At 36.3% G+C, this 24650-nt stretch overlaps 3 protein-coding genes across 3 annotated transcripts; 1 reads left to right on the top strand and 2 right to left on the bottom strand.

Annotated features, from left to right (window-relative positions):
* Positions 1-2488: 2488 nt before the first annotated feature.
* Positions 2489-5291, bottom strand: LOC147534276 (ubiquitin-conjugating enzyme E2 28). Its single transcript, XM_086648272.1, has 4 exons — positions 5040-5291; positions 4022-4149; positions 3045-3149; positions 2489-2906 (listed from the first exon to the last, which is right to left on the bottom strand). Exons 1-4 carry the CDS (start codon positions 5107-5109, stop codon positions 2763-2765), a joined length of 447 nt encoding a protein of 148 aa, XP_086504398.1. The 5' UTR covers positions 5110-5291; the 3' UTR covers positions 2489-2762.
* Positions 5292-6872: 1581 nt separating this feature from the next.
* Positions 6873-10956, bottom strand: LOC147534277 (putative glucose-6-phosphate 1-epimerase). Its single transcript, XM_086647055.1, has 8 exons — positions 9595-10956; positions 9307-9381; positions 9088-9144; positions 8804-8967; positions 8251-8385; positions 8043-8145; positions 7832-7931; positions 6873-7382 (listed from the first exon to the last, which is right to left on the bottom strand). The coding sequence occupies exons 1-8, from the start codon at positions 9703-9705 to the stop codon at positions 7189-7191; spliced, it is 939 nt and encodes a 312-aa protein (XP_086503181.1). The 5' UTR covers positions 9706-10956; the 3' UTR covers positions 6873-7188.
* A 5853-nt stretch (positions 10957-16809) lies between these two features.
* Positions 16810-24302, top strand: LOC147534278 (ABC transporter C family member 10-like). Its single transcript, XM_086647056.1, has 12 exons — positions 16810-16913; positions 17421-19492; positions 19600-19920; positions 20020-20106; positions 20632-21219; positions 21294-21458; positions 21566-21860; positions 21962-22176; positions 22260-22565; positions 23231-23294; positions 23368-23607; positions 23912-24302. The coding sequence occupies exons 2-12, from the start codon at positions 17456-17458 to the stop codon at positions 24022-24024; spliced, it is 4431 nt and encodes a 1476-aa protein (XP_086503182.1). The 5' UTR covers positions 16810-16913; positions 17421-17455; the 3' UTR covers positions 24025-24302.
* Positions 24303-24650: the final 348 nt, after the last annotated feature.

Genomic DNA, 24650 nt, shown 5'->3' on the forward strand with positions numbered 1-24650 from the left:
TTTGACTGATTGATAATCGATAAACTAAATTACTAAACAAACACTAGGTATATTTTTAGCGATTCGGGTCTATATAATCTCATTAATATTTGATAAACGAATCAAATAAATCTCTCTAGTTGAGTAAAAAATGGTAAAAATATTAGATACAATTAAGACTCATGAATGCTATGTGTTCACTTTGTACACTCTGTGGTGGACACACAATAAACCTTTTCCTTAGAGAAAAGGAAGTACTGACTTATTTTCATTAGGAAGGAGTAGCCAAACAGACCCTAATGGCGATTGGGGTGAAAATTTCGAAGATCCAAAGAATCTTCCAAAAGAATCGCCGTTTTATTTGTTACTTCTAAGACTTCGACACGTAGGAAATAGGGGACCCAGTAAACAAGCTAAATGAGGATATTCAGGTGAAAGCCGAGTCATACAAAAGATTCACTTTGTTGTTATCTTCTATCACACGTGACACCTCATCCATTTCATCACAAATAAAAGACCACAAGATTGACCTCGGGATCCACGTGATTATATATTTGAAAGTGGACCTCGGCAAAATAAATCTCTCTTAAAAACCCATATTTCTTTGTTGTTGTTGGTTATGAGGACAAAACTCCCCATTTAGCTAAAGAATTTTGTAAAAATTTAGTCAGACCGGCTTAATCAAAAGCTTCATACAGATTTAAAAGTGAACCAAAAGTGGGTATTTATTCTATTTGTGCTCATACGTCTACAACTTTTTTTACTAGACGTGTTATGTTCACTTTTCTTTGCACATTCATGACATTAGGCCAAATTAATAGTGCTTACCTGCCCAACTTGACGCCGGAGTCACATCGTAGACAGGCCCAAGTTGGTCCTGGACTGGTCTTGATTTTGAATCCACTAGGCCAATCTGCCCCGGCCCAACAGTAAAACCCCGTGAAGGGGCAAAAGCCCATCGATCTGACCCAACCCATCCCAATATCTCTTTTTTCAGACAGATAAATATTCATAGCGAGTTTGCTCCATGAACTTATTTCCCTCAATTTGGAAAAGATGTTCCACACGAATTTCATTGATTTCCAGACTTCTGTTGTGAATAACTGTAGGTTTTTAGGAAAAGTAAGTTTTAAGGAAGAAACTGGAAGTTTTCTTTTCAAATTTACACTTAACAGCCAAGTGCCCCAACCCGACCTAGCGCAGCCTGGCCCATTCATGCCCGAACTAGCCTACCCCAAGGTTTAGCAGGCCCGGTCCTAGTCCCATGCCGGATTGGGATATATGACTCAACAAACTAGCCCGGCACTATTTCAACCCGGGATTGGTAGGCTTGGTTAAAGCCCAAGCTGGCCTACACGCACCGCTACATGCGATAAGCGACCGACAATTAAAGTTCTCTCAACTCCCTCATTTGATAACCGGTCACTGACTACTATACGTAGTAAATGAAATAGGATATCTTGTTATCCTCTTCACCAATTGAATTAAGTTCATGCAATTTATGATGTAAATAACCCTCTAGAACTGATTTCATACTATATATGGTGTAAATAAAGTAAAAGTAATAGTGATAGCCTCCAGGGCCTCTCATCCAGTAATGAAGGTTTCCTCATGTTGTATCTATTATGTAAGTCAATGTCATTGAATTTAATGACTCTTCAAGTTCATATAACATCTCAGACCTGCCACCAAATTAAGTGCACTGCTACACCACTTACAGCTGTAAGCGGATATGAATAAGCTCATACCTGCCATAAATAGCTAACCATATAGAGGAACCATAAGAAGAGCCCTTAAGAACAATAATAGAACAGCCTCAAAAGCCGCTACTACCTTTACTTGATACCTATACTATCTCATATTGACCGACTAAAAGCCATAGGAGCAGTGAGTAGATTCAACCTAGTTGGAGAGCAAATTCACGGACAAACAAACTAAGCTATAGGAGCAATGAGCAACTACGTTGTAGAAGCCATGAGCATAATGTCAATGCTATAAACAAAGAAGGTAATGATACTAAGCAAGATACAAGTTCCAAACCTAGAGCCGGACTGAACCCACGATATGATCCATAGGTTCTTCTGCATATTCCATATTTCCTCTAGATAATATACCAAGATGTAAGAACATCAATGTCAAAAGTGCAGGCATGACGCAATTCCAATTCTAAGTCATCTCCAAAAGATTCTAAAATTGCAGTTCTAAAGTTAATACGAACGCAAAAAAGTAGAAGAAATCAGATAAACTAACAACAAACTAATGATTAACTTTATGCGTAATGCTCCTAATCTTTATGCTGTCGGCTGTCCCCCCTTACAAAATAAAGTTACTGAAGTATGCTATCTAATTCTAGTGGCGGGATTTCATTAAAACTTGTCTCCATTTCTCTCGTCTTTATCAAAGATTTATAGATAAGGTGATAAGAGTAAACAGTAAAATCAGTTTCAGACTCTCAGTACATATAAGTGAACAAGAAAAAGAAGAAACAACATAGCCAAACAAGAGATAATTGAATCGAAGAGAAAATAGTTGATTTTCCCTCTTAGAAGAAAAGATCCAAATATCAGTCACATACAAACAATCACAACCAGAAGTTTTTCATGTTCTTATAGAGGGGAAGATCTCAATCTCTCACTAATTTTGTTCCTCTTTCATGAGGGTGAAGAGACCGATTTCGTTTCCTCAAATCATAATAGTTGTCATATTTATATTTAATACTGAATGACCCAAATATAGTAAAGACAAATGGAAAGGACTACCCGCTCAGTATGTCATTCGGCCCACTAGCCCATGGCATACTTCTGGGTCCAGCTCCTGGCAGTTGTCTCGTACTTGCTCCTATCTGTTTTGTACATATGAGCAATTTCTGGCACCAAAGGATCGTCGGGGTTTGGGTCTGTCAGCAAAGAGCAGATCGAGAGCAACACCTGAAAAATACACATATAGGAATATATTAAGGGGTCCCAAATTACCAAGAACACTTCATTAATTCCTTATTTTTGGGAATTCAAGGGTTATATGGGTAAAATTATGGGATAAAAACATCAAAACTGAGAAACAAGAACCTTGGAGATTGTCAAGGCAGGGCTCCACTGTTCCTTCAAGATGTCAAGACAGATGCTTCCATTGCTGTTGATATTTGGGTGGAAAACCTTTGTCCTGAATGCGACCTGAACAGATAATAAGGGGTTAAGGGTTTACCAGTAACTCTTACTTATGCAAAGAAAATGTGCTAGCATTACATTCATTGGGTAATTTCTGTAAAGCTCTAATTCCAGCAATAACTAAAGTATATTTCTAGAAGTATACATTGCTACAAGCCTACAAGTACAAATATCGTTAAATGAAAAGACATGGATCAAATTCCAATGAAGTGTATAACTTCTGAAGCAATCTGCTCATTCAAGATATCATGATGAACAAAAGAAACACCTTAGGTGTGACTCATACTCTATAAGCTATTTCTATGTTCTAAATTCTAATTAGTATACCAGCTCAATTATTCAACAATCGAACTAAAATATTATCTACCAGCACCTTGGTGTATTCAAAATAATATATTTACGTATCACCTTACAACTTTACAGTTTTACCAAGAAATCCTCCAAACAAAATAACCCCACATGGAGATACAAACTTACTATAATCCCAGAAAAACGACCCACATCTCTATTTTAACATATTACGTACATCAAACTATCCCAATTGAGGCCACTCCTCATTCTCAATTGATTATCAAGGTCATGTTGAACTACAAGCATATAACTAACCACTACCCACTTAAAATTTTCAACTTTTCTGATTTAGGCATGTCGGGTAGCTAATGAAGAGTAGTGATTATTGTACAGAAAGAATGTAGATACCGGAAAGATAGTCCAAACGATGACACATAAATCAGCTCGCCTGACGTTGATTTTAAAAAAAGGAAAAGTAATCCAAAAAAAAAATAATTACATTCTTGAAAAAAAAATTAAACTACTTGTTCTATGATGAGGAACTTAAATGGAAAGAAACATTTCACTAGATCATTTTAATATGTTACCTTTGGTGGTTTAAATGGATAATCCGGAGGGAAATGAATGGTAACTAGAAAGACTCCACCGGAGTAGGGGCTGTCAGGGGGACCCATAATTGTTGCTTGCCAATGAAACATGTCTTCAGCAACAGGGCCTGTGAATAGAAAAAGTCAAATCAAAATAAGTAAATAATTGTGAAAAAGATCATTAACGTTACAATTTTTGCACTTATAACAAGGGAAGTGTTTTGGGCAATCAAAAACATAAAAAGAAAAGTAATTCAACCTTATACAACTTGAATAAGAATAACAGAAGTACAAGAATCTAAGTTTTCAAAAATTCACGATATATTCATCATGTAAAGAGCTTATACTGTATTTCGTCAAGGTTATGTCTTTAATATACAGCTTCGAACCACCCGATGATTAATTGCATCTAGTAAGCTCCGTACAAGTTAGTATACTTGCTATAAGGAGGAACGAGTAGAGTCACCAAAGAACGAATTTATCTAGCTTGAAGATCTTTTAGATAATTAAAAGCAACCCTTTCTTAATATGCGAAAAATCCGCAAGAGATAGTACCAAAATAAGCATATAAAAATAACGGAACAAGATTCGAAAACATATAGATCTGATCTTTCTTACATGACAAAAATCAGATAGATCAGCCGCCAACTTTGTTTTTCAACGAACGGAGTTTCTCTTATATATACCAAAATAATAATGACAATAAGACCTAAATTCTCCTTCAAATATTAGGACTCTATGAACCAGAAATATCACCAATCTCATTCAAAATTGTATTTCATCACTAAGACATATCAAGATCATCAGAACCCTAACATTGCCGACGTTACAAAGTTCAATCCACATATAATCAACATCAAACACTCAATTCCACCAAAACAAAGATCATTACACGCATCAAACAACTAAATACAACTAATCAATATAAAATTTAACAGATCGGGCTAAACTCGAGAAATTACAGAGAAATTAAACACGGGATATCTATAAACGAAATCAAGGAAGAGAGAAATGATACCAGCGCTGCAAGATGTGGGAGGATCTTTCTGGAGATCCTTGAGTTCTTTCAAGATCCGTTTGGAAGCCATAACGAACCCTAGTTTTTTCGAAACCCTAAGATAATCTCAGAAGGAAAATGATGAGAGAGATAGAGAGACGGGGAAGAGAAATCTGGGAGGGTTATTTGGCGGAATAGTTTTGTTTTAATAATCTCTCCGTTCGTGATTCGTGAATTCATTTTCCTGTCTTAATCGAATCCACCCCAATTGGCATTTGCTTTTCTGACGGGACCCACTTTTAGATACTAAAAATTCTTTACTTGTTATTTACCGTTTCGTCTCCTAGTTTGTGTTCAGTTTCCCATCCGGGACCATAGTTTATCAGAAATGCTGAAATGGTCCCGTTTTTGTTGTTCTAATGCTTCGACGAAAAAGATCGATTAGATTTTTCCTAAATTACCCTCTTTTGTCTTTTCCTTCTTTATTTTTCAGTGAGTCTTTCTTGTCTTTATCTCTTCACATTTCAATCCATCTTCTTCTACCTCTTCTTTCTTTCTCTCTCTAAAGAGACCTCCGTTAATGGAGTTCCTCCTAGAAACGAAAAGAGAAAGAAATTGGAGATTTAAGATTATTTTTTACGAGTGTACTCTATGATGAAATATCACAAAAGAATCAGGAACAAGGACACAAATTAGATCTGTTTTTCACGAACAATGACGTGTTTGTGAAGAGTATACCAGATTTTTTATTCACGAACATGAATCTATTTCGTGAAGAACAGATCTCTATTAATGGAGAAGAAACCTCTGTTAATGGAGTCTTTTTTTCAATGAAAATATTATTTATTTTTAATAATTTTTTGGACAACATGACTTTTTATTCAAAACATTGGAAACTACAAAAGTAGATCATCTTGACATTTTTATTAACTAGGGGATCAATAAAAATCTGGTCACAAATTAAGGGGCGAAAAGGAAAACAACCCAAATTTTGCATATAAATTGCAAAATACAAAATATTCAATTCTCATATACACTTTTTTATTTTTTATTGTTGAAAATTCTCACATACACTTTAGTTGTGTTTAATTCTAAAGTGGAGAAATTCGTCTAACTAAATTTGACATGTACATGTAACTTACCAAATTACAAGATTGGTTAGCTTAATTCATCCAGAGATAATTCATCAGTTAATATTCTGGTTGGAATTAAAACTCATTTACAAGTGAAAATTCACCATTTATTAATTATTCATTATACAGATATAAGTATAACTAGTGACTTCTAAAATTGTTTATATGCCTTGATGGACTATATCTTTAGGATAGTCTCGTCTCATATATGAATGCATCTCAGTAGAAATCAATACTAAATAGCAATATGTAAAAGAAAAAGATTGAGAAAGGAAAGAACTTTTAATGGAGACTAAAATTTTATCAGTTGAAGTCAGGTGTATGAGCAAATGACTAAGCTACACTGACTATTATACCGTATACTTCTTTCATCTTTGTGACATATATTGTGTGGTTGTAATTTGCACACGTATAGACGTATAGTCATGTTGTTTCAGAAAAGACCGAAACAAAAAAAAAAAATTGGAGGAAGGAAAATTTGACCAGTTTTTTTGCATAAAAAAAAGTATTAAATTCATCCAGTGGATAAGGACTTTAGAGTAGGTGTCTATCAACTCAACTAGATAATTTTAGAATCTAAATGGAGGAAGAAAGTAGACTAAAGAAAGAGGATTAGATTCATTCTCCCTCTTTTTTTAGGTTAGATTGATCCTACCTTTTAGTGCATGGTTCACTTTCTTTCCCCAATAATCTACTTCTTACTAATCGTTTTCATTGCTTGTTTCCTAGGCAATCTTTCCACTTTATATATTCCAAAGTTTCCTTTTGCTTATTTAGGGTTATGGACAAAGCACAATTCAAACTTTTTAAGTATCTCAAACATAGATACACAAACAACACCTACAATAAGTTGAAGTTATTACTACAATAATGTCTCTTTCTTTATCCATTTTATCTTCAGAGTAAAGAGTCAGCCGAAAGTCATTTAGCTCAGACACTCAGGAGTGCAGACTCAACCGAGATTGTCTCACTCAGACTGTCAGAGTGTAGAGAATCGGCCGAAAGTCACCGAAATCAGATATTCGGAGTGTAGAGAGTCAGGTGAGAGTCGTCTCGCTGCAGTAACTTGATGGTACAACTGTGATTGCCAATTGACCTTTCCATTCCTCACCTGGCCTCAAGGTTATAGGCTTCTCTACTACTGCACCATCGACACAAAGCATCTGTTTGTACTCTTCATCACCAAAATCTGCCATGGATTTGGACTTTTTCTCCCATGGATTCCATACCACTAAGACAATAACACCACAAAACAATTACAAATTTGTAAAATAATCATATAAAATGAGTTCAAACATATATATAAGTATAACGAAAGAGGGGAAAACCAGAAAGAGGGGTTGAGGGGACTCAACCAAGTTCCCCAAACTCGGCCTGCCTTCGCTCGAGCTACCCCTGACAGGAGACAACTCATGACTTGCACATAAACGGCAAGTTACTGGCACCCGCAACTACAGTTACTAGATATCGTCCGCATAAGTTGAGGAGGTGATGACTTCAAAACATCAATTACCGTTCCGACAAGAGTTTATTCTTACACTTACCAAGTTGGCAAGTTGTTTGTTGTGAAACTACCAAGCGGGTTGGGACAAGTAACCAACTTAATCCTAATAGACAATCTTATGGTACCAAATACATGTGCTGATACAGAAACATCAGAAAAAGAAAATCAGATTTTACCAACGTCAGGAAGTCCTTCCTTCCGAATGACAAATGTTCGCTTCTTTTCATGGTCGAGAACTGCTATTATATTTGGAGAACCAATATAAACTCGATCAACCTGCATATTAAGAAAACAATAAAATCGTAGAATCTTGTTGTTCACCAAAATTTATCTAAGGATTTGCACATAGTCACAATAGACATCTTGGGTTCAAATTTCGCATATTACCTCATTTTCAAACGTAATGGCATCTCCCTGTTCTGTAAAACGTTCTTTCTGACAGAGATTGTCAAGATAGTCGAGTGTTTCTAACCCTTCTATCCTCACTTCACTGCAAGTATCAAACCACATTCTAGTAAGTTCTTATTGCTCTTGATATACAAAAATGAAGTGACCTATTCCAAGTTCTAACAGAACTAGGAATATGGTTTCATACCTGATATCAGAAACAGAGAGATATGTGTGATAAGCAAACGAGAAAGTAAATGGCTTCCCATTGATGTTTCGAATACGTGAAATCATAGCGAGATCCCCAGTGTTAGAAAGAGAAACCCTAAGCCGAAACTCAAAACTGAAAAGCAATATTATATCCGTTCAGACTTCAGAGACACATAGTTGAAAGATGACATACAAGTACACAAATTTAAGGGAAACGCCAACGAAAAATCCAGCAACAGGTAGTGCATTGACGTATAAACAAGTACAAGTTTCTCAATCAGAATTATCATTTCAAGCTGAGATAAGATGATTGTCAACCAACTGGGTTTCAAAAAAACAAGTTACCCTATGTACGAAATCAGGACGGCTTACTAGCACCTAGCGCTTTTGTAGTGCCTAGGCTGGAGCAGGCTCAAATTTTCACATCATAGATTCAAATAGTAGATTTCGCTTTACTCCAATTTCTTGGTCTTTTATCTTTGTAAAAGATTTACACCAAATTTCTATAATGATAGAAAAGAGACAAGTTTGATGATGGACCAAGCACATACCTATGAGGCCAGCTCTTCAAATCTTCCTCAGTGGGTTTAAGTAGCAAGTCAATAAAAGCTTTACCGTTAGAGTCATTGGCAGGAAGAGGTGGAGGATTATCATCTATCATCCAAATCTTGTTCCTCGCAAACCCATTTTTTTCGAGTGACCCACAGCTTCCAAACTTCAAAACATCGAAACATCGGAGAAAAATAAAATGTAATTCTTTCTTTATTCAGAAGAGACGAAAACATAATCGAATTTTTCGTATATGATTCAAAACTACAAGCATCCGTGGAAATACCTGCGGGAAACAAATAGGTATTCCTCCTTGAATTGCTTTTGGTGGCTTAACAGTGGCCTAAAGTCAACGACATAGAAAGAAAAAACAGTCTTAAATTTCAAAATGAGACAATAAAATATCATTGAATCGTAGGATCCGAGAATAAACAGCTCGACAAAGATATTCAGTCGCACAATAAAAGTTACAGAAAAAAAAAGTAAAGAAGCGAAAAAACTAAACCTTACTACTCGTGAATAGGAGTTCTTCCCCACGATCGTTTCTCCACGAGGTTACTTGTCCTCCAAATAAGCTCACCTGAATGATTTATGAAGAATATACTATAAAACCAATACTAAAACAATCTGAACTTTAATTTCGAAAAATCTAAGAAGATTTAATTGAGGATTCAAAATGTAAACACAAATGTAAAATACCCCATTTCTATCTAAATAGAGGATCTTAACTTTAATACTACAAATCCAAAACATAACTGAAACAACAGTAATGGTGATAAGAAGAGAATCAAACCCTAGCAGAAGCGCCTCGAGGAGATCGAAGAACAACCTGATCAATCCCATTCCAATCTTTTGTGATCTCAATTGCTGCTCTTTGATCCCAAACAGCAGCAGAATGACCCATGTATTTCTCCAGAAATCAGAATTGAAAAGTGGGCATAAAACAGGAGAATTCAGGACTTGAAAATTTATCCTTTCTCCTTTCTTTGAACTCTAACTGATTCAGAACTTAAAGACACACCCCTAATTAACACAATAAGAAAAGGGAAGTACTTTCTTGTGATGAATCAAATTATACTCGTGAATCAGAACCTAAATTCCAACTACCCTTTCTTCACAACTAAATAGAAAACCCTAGAAATGCATAAAGGTTGAAGAACAAGTACAAAAACAAACACTATTTGGACAAATTCCAAGAAACAACTACCCCCAGAAAGATCTAACCAGAAGTCCCCTAAATTCACTAAAGAGTACAATTTTTCCACTCAGATCTGTTAAATATGAATCAGATAAAACCTTAGCTTCAGGGAATTTCCTAAAATCCAAAATTAGAACCCAAAATCCAAAAGATTTCATAAAATATATAGGCAGAAGATCTAACCCTGTAAAATCCAAAGATACCCAGAAAAGGGTTTGAAGTTGAAATGAGAGACTTTAGTACTACTAAACTATAATTAAGAGCAACCCAGATATTGAAACGCTACTTTCCAATAAGAATTCATTTGGAGACCCACAAAGAAAGAGCAGAAATCGATACCTAGCACATGCATGGTGATTGGTGTGGAATGAATGATAGATTCAAGATACCCACTTACCCACAACACAAATGAAAAGTTAGAGAGAGAGAGAGAGTAACAAAGAGTTGGGGCTGCTTATTCTATGGAAACAGTAGTATAGATAATGAAGGAAAAGGAGATCTTGTCTTTAATTAATTAATATTATGTACACAGTAGTAGAGATTATGAAGGAAAAGTAGATCTTGTGCCTAAACCAGGATCACCATTGTGTGCCGCTAAAGGCTCCGAGCCAAAATATTGTAGGTCTGTCGATGAAGCACAACACAAATTGTGAGACGTCCCATGTATAATCTAGGACCCTACAAAATTTTCGCCGAGGACTTTTAGTCGCTCCCATCATCATGTGATATGAAATTGTTGTATAACACTTGATAAAGACAGTGATAGACAATTCAAAATCAAGGAATATCTATGTACACAGTAGTAGAGATTATGAAGGAAAAGTAGACCTTGTGCCTAAACCAGGATCATCATTGTGTGCGGGTAAAGGCTCCCAGCGAAAATATTGTAGGTCTGTGGATGAAGCACAAATTGTGAGACGTCCCATGTATAATCTGGGACCCTACAAAATTTTCGCCGAGGACCTTTAGCCGCTCCCATCATCATGTGATATGAAATTGTTGTATAACACTTGATAAAGACAGTGATAGACAATTCAAAATCAAAATGTACACAAATATCACTCAACAGTCAACATACTGTAGGATTGTTGAAGATATTTTAAAACATTGTGACCACAAATAAAATGTCATGGGGATGTTGTTCAAGATATCTAGTCATTGATTCCAAATACAAAATGTACATTTCACATTTTTTAAAGATATTTATTAATGTTATTTTTTTTAATTAAAATAGATATTTGTAGAGAAACTAAACGGAAAGGCCAATATGTTAAGATAACCCTGGGCCTAATCATGGACCAGGCCTGTCCAATACCTCATATTAATTCAAGAGTCCTAATCACTGAACCACCTCAAGCTCCAAGTTCATATTACTATTTACTAGTATATACTACCCAAAAGAATATTCATGATTTTCAAGACTAACTATCCGATAAGCCAGGCATAAGAAGTTGACCCATAAGCCCCCAAATGGATATTGGTTTGCCATTTTCCTTTGATCATGGTAATACACATTCTCTTGGAGCAGCCATGATTAGTTAGGGCTGTCGGTTAGCATGCTTCATAGTAAATTACTAAATTAGTGATAAATTTTTTGAAACTAATACATGTCTGGTGCTTCACTGCTTCAGTTACGGCCTTTTGGGGAAGTGGTATTAGCCGATAGAAAAATTGTGTTCGAGAACGCACTTGATGCGAGATTGAATGTGTATATATATTCGGTAAAAAGCTTCCAGAGGTATCTCTTCCGTTCCCTAACTTCTCTTCACATTTTTATAGGAAGTACACAATCTTTAAATCGAACTTCAATTTTAACAAAATCAAAACATAATTTTCTGATGTCTTGATTTCAGGGGTGGCCCGTGACCAAAGCCACCAAAGCGGTCGCTTTGGGCCCCAAATAATCAAGGGCCTCATGTTTCCTATTTCGTATGTAACTTTCGAAAAACTAATTATACTTTAAACCAATTTCAAACATAATTTAAGGTGTAGCTTAGTGGTAAATAGTTTATATCTTGCGTAAAAGGTCAAGTGTCCGATTCTTACCCTTTGCATTGTTTAAATTTTATTTAATTTTTTTCTAATATCCATCGTATGGGGCCCCAATTTTTAATTTCGCTTTAGGCCCCCGATATACTTGGGCCGGCCTTGCTTGATTTATGTATGAATTCCCCATGCAAAATACCAATTGCAAATCGAAAAGGTTGGATCTTGTTAATTCAAGATTTTAAGATTATGATTATTTTTTGCTGATATAAACATCGTCGTTGTCATTTCACTCAGAAAAAAAGACAAGAAAAAATATCTCTTATTTACCATGTAAGTTGTTGGGAAGTCGCCCAAAGAGTTTCTTTTATCATTTTGTATTTGTTAATGATCGAGACACTAGAGAAACGTCAGTTTGCGGTAGTAATAAATCTCCAATACTCATGGTTGTTGTACTAATGGTTAGTGACACTACCGCTTTATGTCAATGGAACTTCATTTTCATCAATAAAGACATAATGTTGCTAAGGCAGCATTTGGTGGATCATATGTACTCACTGGTTGTACTCAAGCTTGACATGACCTATTAACTTTTATTTTATGTTCTCAAATGATTCATGTGCTGTGGTTCCACCTACATATATAGAGAGCAAGACATGGCGAAAATCTGCACGGAGTTTTGGTTTCTTTAGTAGCATGGTTGAAAATCCTAGATAGAGCAAGACATGGTGATACTTTCTTCAAAAGTCACTTTCTCCATTTTCGTCTAGCTCCCATTATAATGACAGAGGAAGTTTCCTTTTGTACCCACATTCAATCCTTAATTTGAATATTTTTTGAAAGAAAGAAATCGATTTTGGCCTTTTAGGTAAGGAAGATCAATTTTATCTATCCATATTTATACATAGTTGATAAGGATCAAGAGATTAGAGGATCATAGCTCTCTACTAGTAGTATCATTCTTCTTAATGCCTTAAGTTATTTTTAGCTCTTATACCTATGGACAGATCCAGAATTTTCATTATTTAAAGGGGTGCGGATTTATATTTCTAAATAAATTATTTTTTCAAAAACAATATCAATAAAATAATGGCCCCAAACTTTGTGACCAGCTTCCTGCCTGACCCCTTACTTTAGGAAAAATACCCGTATGACCCCCTTTTTCAGTTATCTTTAACTTTCCGTTACTCTCTCTCAACCATCTCATTTTCTCTCTCTGCCACCTCATTTGAGCACGCCACATCATCGTCTTCACCGGTCGGCCAAATTTTCGGCCGGCAACCTTCAATTTTTTTTCTCTCTCTCTCTAATTTTTTTTTAAATTCTCTCTCCTCTCTCTCTCTCTAAACACTCCGGCGAAGGGAAACTTCGACGGAGTTCGATCTGTCCAAGATCAGGCCGTTAAGAGAGAGAAAAAAATAAAAAAAGTTTGAAGGTCGCCGGCCGACGACCCCTGCCGGTGAAGACGATGATGTGGTGTGCTCAAATGATGTGGCAGAGAGAGAAAATGAGATGGAGGAGAGAGAGTAACAGAAAGTTAGAGATAATTGAAAAAGGGGGCCATATGGGTATTTTTGCTAAAGTGGAGGGCCAGTCAGGACGCAGGTCACAAAGTTGGGGGCCATTTGGGAAATAACCATATATTTATTAATTTTATACAATGTGAGAGTTCATATTTTGAGATGTTCGCATAATCGACTCATTGTCAATTTCATTAAAACTTCTTTTTCAATAAAGACTACTAAACTATCATTTAGCCATGCATCACTCATCCTGTTTGTTAAGCTTGTTTTAACTAGCTTCATAGCTGAAAAAACTCTTTCAACAAAGAAAGTTGCAACCGGTAAAAGTTAGTGCTAAAGTGAAAAGCAAATAAATTAAATGATGTGTTTTATCCCTTATAATTCTCACCAATGTTTTAGTAAGAGCTCTAATTCTATCTAACTTTCAGAAATCATCATTCTGCCTCATATTATAAATGTAATTATCAAGCTGAGAACTAAGTAGCATATTGTCAAGACTACTGAAATCTGACGGATAAAATTCAGCAAGACGCATCAACTTACTTTTGTCGAAAATGACAAAACCTCTAGATGGGCTCAAACATGCCATACAACAGAGCAACCCGGTATTCTTCTTAGTGAACGAGAATTTAATTCTTGAAGTTGCATATCAATAACGGTATTGAAAATATCCCGATTGATAGTGATAAAAGTTTGTAATTTGTTGTGCATTCCTCCTACTTCTCTCTTGAACTATGTACGAACCATTAAGATTAACAACTTCAATATTATGTTTTTCACAAAAAGTAGAAACATTCCAAACCAATGATGACCACTGATGGTCTCGTACATATTGGATTCTAGCTTTTGATGATTCAACAAACCCATGACATTCACAATATCTTGGTCTTTTCTTTGTAGTACTTGTGACAATTCATTTGTTATTACCAACAAAAGGTTCATCTAAACAAAATATGAACCCACGACCACAAGTTTACTATTCATATTATTGCACTTAAATTTTATCGTATAAAGAAAAATAGTTAATATCGTTTGGTGTTTAGTAATTTGGCGTTGTAGATAAGCACCTTTTCGCTAGCTTTCAAAACGTACCACCTTTTTTTCTATTCGCTATTTTTTGTGTCATGGTTTTTAAAAGAATATGATTGAATTACTTAGACGAGTTGATTCTTACAACGACTATTTCTCACTTCGTTACAACAATTTTTATTGTTTTTCTGCAACTACCATTGTTGTAGCCATAACATCTTAGACCCATCTATCTATGGCATAATCCTTCTTCCGTTGGGCTTGTTTTATTTAAGAGGAAATCAGTTAATTTTGGTAATAAACTCAATTATGACGTCCTCAGTCCTTTGTAAATGAGGTTATTTTTCAAATGACCCTCTAGTTTATGACCAACTTCCTGCGTAGCCTCCTAATTTATTAAAAATGTCGAGATAGCCTCCTTCTTACCATTACTGTGAAAAATCCGTTAACTTTTTTATTTTCTCTCCAAAATTATCCTTATGTGCTGTTAGTGCATCCCTTCTCAAGTTGTAAATGTCAAATATTTAAAAATCATTTTCAATATTCTTTATGTCATTTTTAAAACAAAATTTAAACCTGTATCAGCTCAATAAAACCATTTCCATTTACTTTTCTTCTTCTTCATCTTCCCGCCATTAACTTTTCTTTCTCTCATCAGCTCAACAAAATCACTTGATCAACCCAAAGCTTCACTTAAATTTAGCCACTAAAGATCAACAATTAGACTCAAGACAATCTGAAATGATGATGGACGAAGATGTTCGAGAAGAACTTTATGTTTGTTAATAACTTTCTCCATGTTCTCTCTCTAAAATTCTATTTTCTCCCCCTCTCTCTAAAAATGGCAACGATATTGTTAACAACGTCATGATCATCACCGTCATCATCAACATGTTCAACTGTTCATCATCATCATCATCGACCACGTTTTCATCATCAGATTCATGGCTTTTTGCCACTTTTTCTCCATATTTTATTAGATTAATTTATTTTATCAACGACAACAAGATCTTCATCATCATCCAAGTAGTTGTCTTCTTGTTATAATTTTTCCTTTCACTTTCAGAGAAAAAATTTTAGAGAGAGAAAGTTTTTATAAAACAAAAGAAAGGATGAGAGAGGTTTTTAGAGAGAGATAAGTGACTTGATGACGTTTCATAAGAGTAATTTTGAAGAAAAAAATAAAAAGTGATAGAATTCTTCACCGTAACAGTAAAAAAAATGTCATCTCGGTATTTCAGTTTGGTTTAATATATCAGTATAATTGTGGTGACATTAACATTTGCCCTAAACATGTAAAAAGTGGTTGTGCCTAATACTATATTATTGGACTATTTGGTCACTTTAAGAAATATTTTTGGAGGACGAGTATTGAGAAAAGAAAACCGTATTAAAATAAGTCGGCGTTTTAGATGAAAAAAAAATTCAGGTGTAAAGTTTTGGATGTAAATAAAAAGTTTAGAATTTTTTGTTTCCTCCAAACAGCACAACTCTTATATTTCTCAACTTCTTCTTTTCTCATTACCACCATAACTCCGGCGACTTCCACTACCAATTCGTCGACACCTCCACCACACCACCATCAAGTTAACTCAGACGACACTTCTTCCTCTCTCTCTTCTTCCCTCTTTTATCCTCTTTTCTCCTTCTGTGTCTTCTGTCTCACTTATGTTCTACGCGAAGAGCTAGGAGGGCCCATTCGCGGGAACCCTCGTCTGGTTCTATCAGGTGAAACATCGGCTAGTATAACCAGGCTGCTTTTTTGGAATCCAGACCCATGCAAAGGATTCAGGCGAAATGATCATCATCTTCGCTGGAACTTACAGAGAAAAAATGAAAAGACAAAGAGAAAACAAAGAGAGAAATGAAAAGGCGAAGGGAGAAAGAGAGAAATGAGAAGATGAAAAATTAGGGCGACTATACTGACAACATGAATGGAAGGGTAAAATATTTTAATTTTTGGCCGAGACTTTTCTCATTTTCCAAAACATTTCCCTTTAAAATATATTCAAAATATAGTTGACAAAATTAATATATTAGGGGTGATAGTGAAATTTCATCAAGAATCTTAATTTCTAAGGGGACCCATCGTTCCTTACGTAGAAACGTGAGAAATTTGGTGGTAGTCATGCAATAACACAGAACCAAATTTCACAACGGAACCCCCTCCTACCAAAATCAAATCATTGATTGAATGAGAATTTGAACCTTCTCTCTCTCTCTCTCTTTTTCTCTCTCTATAAATCAAAATTATCATTTGCCTGGAATATTTGCTTATTTCCAGGGAGAGATTGAGAGAGAGAGAGAGAGAGAGAGGGAATCAAGGTAGAGAGAGAAAGTGAGAAATTTAGGGTGAAAGCTTGGGATGTTCTTCAGGTACTATTTTATTTTCATTTTTTAGAGAAAGATATTGATTAGTTTGCAGCTCTATCAATTGACAGTAGAATGCTTAACTATCAAGCATCACTAATTGATTCTTTCTCAACTTAGAGATATAGAGAGAGAGAGAGAGACAAATGGTTCAGACAGAAACTTACTCTGCTCAATCAGTAATGCTTGAGCTCGAAAAATATATTAGGGTTTCTAATGATTTTTAGTTCCACTAACTTTTTTAGTTTTTACTAGACTCAATTTCACAAAACGTAGAAAGATGGAAGGAAATTTTTTACTCTTTTTGTATAATTTTTTTTTTTTTTTTTTTTTTACTATTTTCTAGTTTATAACAACAAAAAAAAAGTTCTGATTAAATGATTACTAAATGTTTTTTTGGGTAATAGTAACAAGTAGAAAGTGTGGGTTAAATTGAAATCTTGTTTTATTATCTATTTGATCATCTTAGTTTCATAATTACAGTTCTTAATTTGGTTCTTTGATTGAAAACAGAAGCAGCATTTGAAAGGGTAAGAGAGAGAGAAATTATGATGGAAGATTTCTGGACTCTGTTTTGTGGAGAAATTGATTGTTCAGATACAGGTGGAAAAGCTTGTGGTTCCAAACTTCTTTTAATTATTCATCCTTCTTCATGTCTAATCAATTTTATCGCCATTTCTTTCGATATCCTGCTTTTACTTATGTTCATATTAGCTTTTTTCTGCAAACCCTCATCAAGAACAACTCGAGTTTCTACCCGCTTCCACGGGTATTCTCCATTACAGTTTCTTTCTGCAATTTATAATGGTGGTATTGGACTTGTTTACTTGGGTTTGGGCATTTCAATTTTGGTAAATAGTTTGAAAAAGGACCAGAGTGTTTTACCTATACATCGTTGGCTAGTATCGTTCTTTTGGGGTTTGACATGGTTGTTTCTAGGCTTAACTATCAGCCTTAAAGGAAGAATTCTTCCACAAAGGTTTTTAAGGGTTTGGTCTATACTCGCTTTCTTGTTTGCCGGGACTGTTTGTTCTTTCTCTCTCAGTGTTGCAATTGCCAAAGGAAGAGTTCCGGTTAAGATTGTTTTAGATGTTTTATGTGTTCCAGGAGCAATTCTGTTGCTCTTATGCTCTTATATGGGATACAAAACCGATGAAATAGGCGACGATACTATTTATACACCATTGAATGATGAGGTTGATTCTGATAGTTGTAAGAGTGTGACAGCTTTTGCGAAAGCAGGATTACTTAGTAGACTGTCATTTTGGTGGTTGAATCCTTTGATGAAAAAGGGTAAGAACAAAACACTTGAGGATGAAGATATACCCCATTTACGTAAAGAAGATCAAGCTGAAACATGTTATTCGTTATTCATGGAGCAACTGAACAAACAAAAGCAAGCTAGTTCAACTACCCAACCTTCAATCTTTTGGACAATAGCTTTATGCTATTGGAAAGAGATTTTAGTATCTGGGTTATTTGCTCTGCTCAAGGTGCTAACTCTTTCAGCTGGTCCTCTGTTTCTTAATGCATTCATCTTAGTTGCGGAAGGGAATGAATCTTTTCGATACGAGGGTTATGTATTAGCCGTATTGTTATTCTTCTCAAAATGCTTGGAGTCCTTAGCAATGAGGCAATGGTACTTTCGTAGTAGGTTAATTGGCATCAAGGTTCGGTCTTTACTTACCGCCGCTATTTATAGGAAACAACTAAGGCTTTCTAATGCTGCTAAGATTATCCATTCCTCAGGTGAGATAATGAATTATGTCACTGTTGATGCTTATAGAATAGGAGAATTTCCGTTCTGGTTTCATCAGACATGGTCGACAAGCTTTCAACTTTGCCTCGCATTACTGATTCTTATCCGTGCTGTCGGGCTAGCGACACTTGCTGCAATGATTGTAATAGTACTCACTGTGCTATGTAATGCTCCATTGGCTAAACTACAACATAAGTTTCAGACTAAGCTCATGGTGGCACAGGACGAGAGGTTAAAGGCGATGTCTGAGGCTCTTGTGAACATGAAAGTGTTGAAGCTCTACGCTTGGGAGAAGCACTTCAAGAAAGTTATAGAAGGAATGAGAAACAAGGAATATAAGTGGTTATCAGGTGTCCAAATGCGGAAAGCATATAATAGCTTTCTCTTTTGGTCATCGCCTGTGTTGGTCTCTGTTGCTACTTTTGGGGCGTGTTACTTTCTCGGTATTCCTCTCTCAGCGAGTAGCGTTTTCACTTTTGTCGCAACTTTACGTATCGTTCAAGATCCTGTCAGGCAGATACCTGATGTTATTGGTGTGGTTATTCAAGCAAAGGTTGCTTTAGCTCGGATTGTTGAGTTCCTTGAGGCACCAGAGCTACAGAGTGAAAATGTTAGGCAGAAGACAAGAGTGGAGCAAGAAAGGCCCACAATTTTTATCCAGTCCGCTAACCTCTCGTGGGAAGAGACTCCATCAAAACCTACCCTTAGAAGCATAAACCTAGAGGTTGGACCTGGTGAGAAGGTGGCTATATGTGGAGAGGTTGGTGCAGGTAAATCGACACTCTTAGCAGCTATTCTGGGAGAAGTTCCAAACATTGAAGGCACAGTGAGTTCCTTTCAACCCAAATTCTTCTGTTAAATGTTGTGTTTCATGGTACTTCTTAGATGTTGAATTTCCTGTTGATGCAATTCTTTTTTCTCGTTCATTGACAGATTAAAGTTCATGGAAAGATCGCTTATGTTTCTCAAACGGCATGGATTCAAACAGGAAGTATACAGGATAACATTTTGTTTGGAGGCACCATGAATACGGAAAGATATCAAGAAACATTACAAAAGTGTTCACTGGTTCAGGACCTTAGTCTGCTACCTTTCGGTGATCTCACCGAAATAGGAGAAAGAGGAGTTAATCTGAGTGGTGGTCAGAAGCAACGAATTCAACTAGCTCGTGCACTCTATCAGGACGCTGATATATATCTCTTGGATGATCCGTTTAGCGCAGTTGATGCCCATACAGCTACAAGCCTATTCAATGTAGTCCCTCAATTCTCACGTACTGGAAATTTTATTTCCGTCATGTAATTTACAACGTTTTTTATTGGTCTCACATTGAAATCTAATTTGGTTCTGCAGGAATATGTTATGGGAGCTCTATCAGGGAAGACAGTCTTACTTGTCACTCACCAAGTCGATTTTCTTCCAACATTTGATTCTGTTTTGGTTAGTATGCAATTCAAATTCTTTATACTTCTTTAACCCATTCTTCTTCTTTTCCTGTTAGATGTGATCAAAACTTTGAATCTTTGTGATCTTCGTGAATATGAAGGTTTTGACAGTCTTCACCTTAATCAAATACTTTGTGTGAGAATAGTCCCACATGAGAGAAGGGGTAACTAGCAACCAAGAATATAGTGTATAGGTCCTCTCCACTCATCGCCAATTGGTTTTGAGTTGGATGACCACAAACTTAACATGGTATCAGAGCTAGGCCCACACATGATATGCTTAAAAGCCACACGTGCTCCACGTCACCCGAAACAAATAAAAACACGTGTTAGGCTAACCACGTCACACGCGAGGGGACGTGTGAGAATAGTCCCACATGGGAGAAGGGGTAATTAACAACCAAGAATATAGTGTATAGGTCCTCTCCACTCATCACCAATTGGTTTTGAGTTGGATGACCACAAACTTCACACTTTGTTCTGTCCGAAATTCTGAAACAGTTATAATGTTCATTGACAGTTAATGGCGGATGGAGAAATCTTACGTGCAGCTTCCTACCACACGTTGCTGGATTCTTGTCAAGAGTTCTCTGACCTCGTCAACGCACACAAAGAAATAGCTGATTCTGAAAAGCTCACTAAGCTTGCTCCACCCCAGAGTAGTAGAACTTCAGTTCGAGAGATTAGAAAAAGTTTAAGTGATAAACATCCAATAGAAGCAGTGGGTCATCAATTGATCAAGCAAGAAGAGAGAGAAACTGGAGACACTGGGTTGAAGTCTTACTTACTCTATCTAAATCAAAACAAAGGTTTCTTCTTCTTTTTCTTGGCAGGTCTCTCTCATGCTACATTTGTATCTGGGCAAATACTTCAGAACTCTTGGATGGCTGCTAATGTTCAGAACCCTCAAGTCAGCAAATTGAAGCTAATTACTGTGTATTTGGTCATCGGAATTTGCTCGGTTTTCTTTTTACTTCTTCGATCTATTTCAACAGTTGCTTTGGGTATGCAGTCTTCGAAATCATTATTTGCTCAACTATTGGTATCTCTTTTCCGTGCACCAATGTCCTTTTATGATTCCACACCTCTGGGAAGGATACTAAGTCGGGTAAGAATCATCGAAGTTAGAATTAAAACTATATTTTGTTTTATGAGTGCTTATATTTCAATGTTTTCATATAGGTTTCTTCTGATTTGAGTATGGTCGATCTTGATGTGCCAATCAGTTTGATATTAGCTGTCGGAGCCACCATTAATACATATTCTAGTCTCGGAGTACTTGCAGTTATCACTTGGCAAGTGTTGTTTGTAACCATTCCGGTTTTATATACGGCAATTAAATTACAGGTAAAACACGCAGTTCTTCATATAAGTTTCATTAGTCTTAAAAATGTTCGACAAAAGTGGAAGTAAGAATGAAACTAACTGAATCCAAATATGCATTTACCCTATAGAACTACTACTTTGCTTCTGCAAAAGAATTCATGAGAATCAATGGAACAACGAAGTCTATGATCGCAAACCATCTCGCCGAATCCATAGCAGGAGGAATGACCATCAGAGCTTTCGAGGAGGAAGATAGATTTTTCGCCAAGAATCTTGAATTCATCGATAAGAATGCCAGTCCTTATTTTTACACTTTTGCTGCGAATGAGTGGTTAATCCAACGTTTGGAAACACTATGTGCTACCGTGCTTTCTTGCTCAGCACTTGTTCTCGTGTCGCTTCCACCGGGGACATTGGGGTCAGGTATGTGTTTTTTCTTCTTCTTCACCGTTATATACGGGTTGGACTTATGAATTGGGTAATGGGGACAATTTGACTTGACTCTCGATTTTCCTTAATGGCAGGATTTGTTGGAATGGCGTTATCTTATGGTCTTTCCCTAAACATGTCTCTTATTCTATCTATTCAACATCAATGCACAATTGCGAATTTCATCATTTCTGTAGAAAGACTATATCAATACATGCATATCCCAAGTGAAGCCCAAGAAGTCATAGAAGAGAACCGGCCCGAACCCAGTTGGCCCACTGTTGGTAGAGTTGAGATCCATGATCTGCAGGTAAGCTTTATAAAGTTTCTGCAGAACTTTCTCAAATTGTTAAGGCAAAGGCTAATACATATGCGGAAATCGATTTCGAGCAGATCAGATATAGACCCGACACTCCACTCGTTCTTCGAGGGGTAAGTTGCACATTTGAAGGGGGCCACAAGATTGGGATTGTTGGCAGGACTGGTAGCGGGAAGACAACTCTAATAGGTGCGCTGTTTCGACTCGTAGAACCAGTAGGAGGAAAAATCATCATTGATGGTGTTGACATCTCCACTATCGGGCTTCATGATTTGAGGTCACGCTTAGGAATCATACCTCAAGATCCTACTCTCTTTAACGGGACTGTCAGATACAATTTGGACCCACTATCTCAACATACCGACCAAGAAATATGGGAGGTAATTTTCGCCTTGCGTTACAGTTTTCTTCTAATTTTGCTCAATGTTTCAGAATCATCATGCATATTTAAAAAAATTCCAAAAAACTTTAAATAGTGAAACAGAAAAGAAACAAGGATGATGGTATAACCGCACACTGAGAATACAAAAGTTACCTAATTCTGTCAGTAAGACCTGTGTCCACAGCCAAAGTGGAGAAATTACCAAGTGTGACAAACTTATTTAGTTTCTGGGAGTCCAACTCAAAAGCGATTGGCAATGAGCGGATGCATCCTGATGTTATATTGTTCTCATATTCCTCCTCATGTGTGGCCATATTTTAGCCTAAAACATGTTTTTTTTTTTTTAAATTGGATATCTTGGAGCACGTATGACGGCCTTGGCTTTATCATGTCTTAGCCTAGTTCAGACAACATATTATGTTGCTGAGTATCCAATCTTACAAGCTTGTCTTCACAACACTCTTGCGAAACCGAAGCTTTTCCTCTCTGCTTCCTTCCTCTCAAATTCAATATGGACCAATACACCAGAAAGAGCAGGGCCAAGCCCAAATAATTGTACCATACACAAATAATCTATCTGATTTTTTATTTTTATTTATTTTTTTCGGATTTTTTCATTTTCATCATTGCTAACAAGTATATGATTTCATGTATGGTTTAAAGGTGCTTGGAAAATGTCAGCTTGAACACGTTGTAAAAGAGAAAGGAGAAGGACTGGATTCTTTAGGTAATATTTCAACTTCAAGACTCTTAGTGTTTGCCCTTGCCTGACCCATACTCATAGAAACTTGATATTACAGTGGCAGATGATGGATCGAACTGGAGCACGGGCCAGAGGCAGTTATTTTGTTTGGGCCGGGCTTTGTTGAGGAGCAGTCGGATACTAGTCCTTGATGAAGCTACTGCATCTATCGACAATACAACCGATGCGATTCTACAGAAGACTATTCGTGTGGAGTTCGCAGATTGCACTGTTATCACAGTAGCCCATAGAATCCCAACTGTTATGGACTGCACTAAGGTTCTTGCCCTTAGTGATGGTATGCATAATATCCCATTTAACTCCATTAATAGTTTCAAACAAAAGTTATCGTCATTACAGATCCACCATAGCAATATTCACCGTGAAATATCATTGAAATCGATATAAACCCAATAATAGAAGAAAGTCTATGAAATGGGTTTAAACCCACTATGACATTGGAAAACTGCCAAAAGCTGAGGCCAATAGCACCTCACATGTCGGACGACTTCAAGAGCGATCCAGACCTATTAATGAGCCGAACAAAGTTTAGTAACAACTCACTATATAATCTAGTGCTAAAATTCTTAACTTGTTTTCAGGAAAACTAATGGAGTACGATGAACCAATTAAGTTGATGAAAACAGAAGGATCGTTGTTCGCGAAGCTTGTCAAAGAATATTGGTCTCACGTTCACTCTGCAGATTCGAAGTGAAGCTAAACCAGACCGTATTTGTCATTGTCTTCTCACTGTAGGCTTTGAAAGGGAACGCTTAACAATGCAAGATAAAAGCTTCTAAGCTGAGGAGTTTTATCGAATTTTAGTTAGCAACTATGAAATTGTTGTGCTTAGATATCAATGATGTACATAGCTATTGATACTCAGAACTCAGAAAGCATATTGATGCTTTTTCGAAGTCCTCTGTACTCTGGGCATGTTAAAAATGTCCTTTGCGTTTAATAATTGGACTATATCCTAAGGTTATGAGGGGATGGACGGCTAGTAGGCGCGGGTTTTGGGCAACCAGTTTAATGAAGAAGACGCAAACGGTTTAGAGACTTTAAGTACAATAAGATTTAAGACTGAAATGAGATTTGCGCGTAAAATCCACTTAAATAATTTATGTTTAAAAATTTAATACTCCTAATCACACAAGATGCTCACGCATTAATTAAAAATCTTAAACTTACAAATATCAGTTAAACAATTCTCCAAATATAAACTTGTACAATAATGAATAAACACAGTTTTTTTTTTTATGAAGTAGAATAAACATAGTTTAGTTACACATTCTGGATGTGGAAATTTTGTCAAAACCCCATTTGTCCCACTTTCTAGAT

Source organism: Eschscholzia californica, unplaced genomic scaffold (genome assembly GCF_041429995.1).
Source record: "Eschscholzia californica isolate CP2 unplaced genomic scaffold, dmEscCali1.0.p SCAF_6, whole genome shotgun sequence".
NCBI classification, from domain to species: Eukaryota; Viridiplantae; Streptophyta; class Magnoliopsida; order Ranunculales; family Papaveraceae; genus Eschscholzia; species Eschscholzia californica.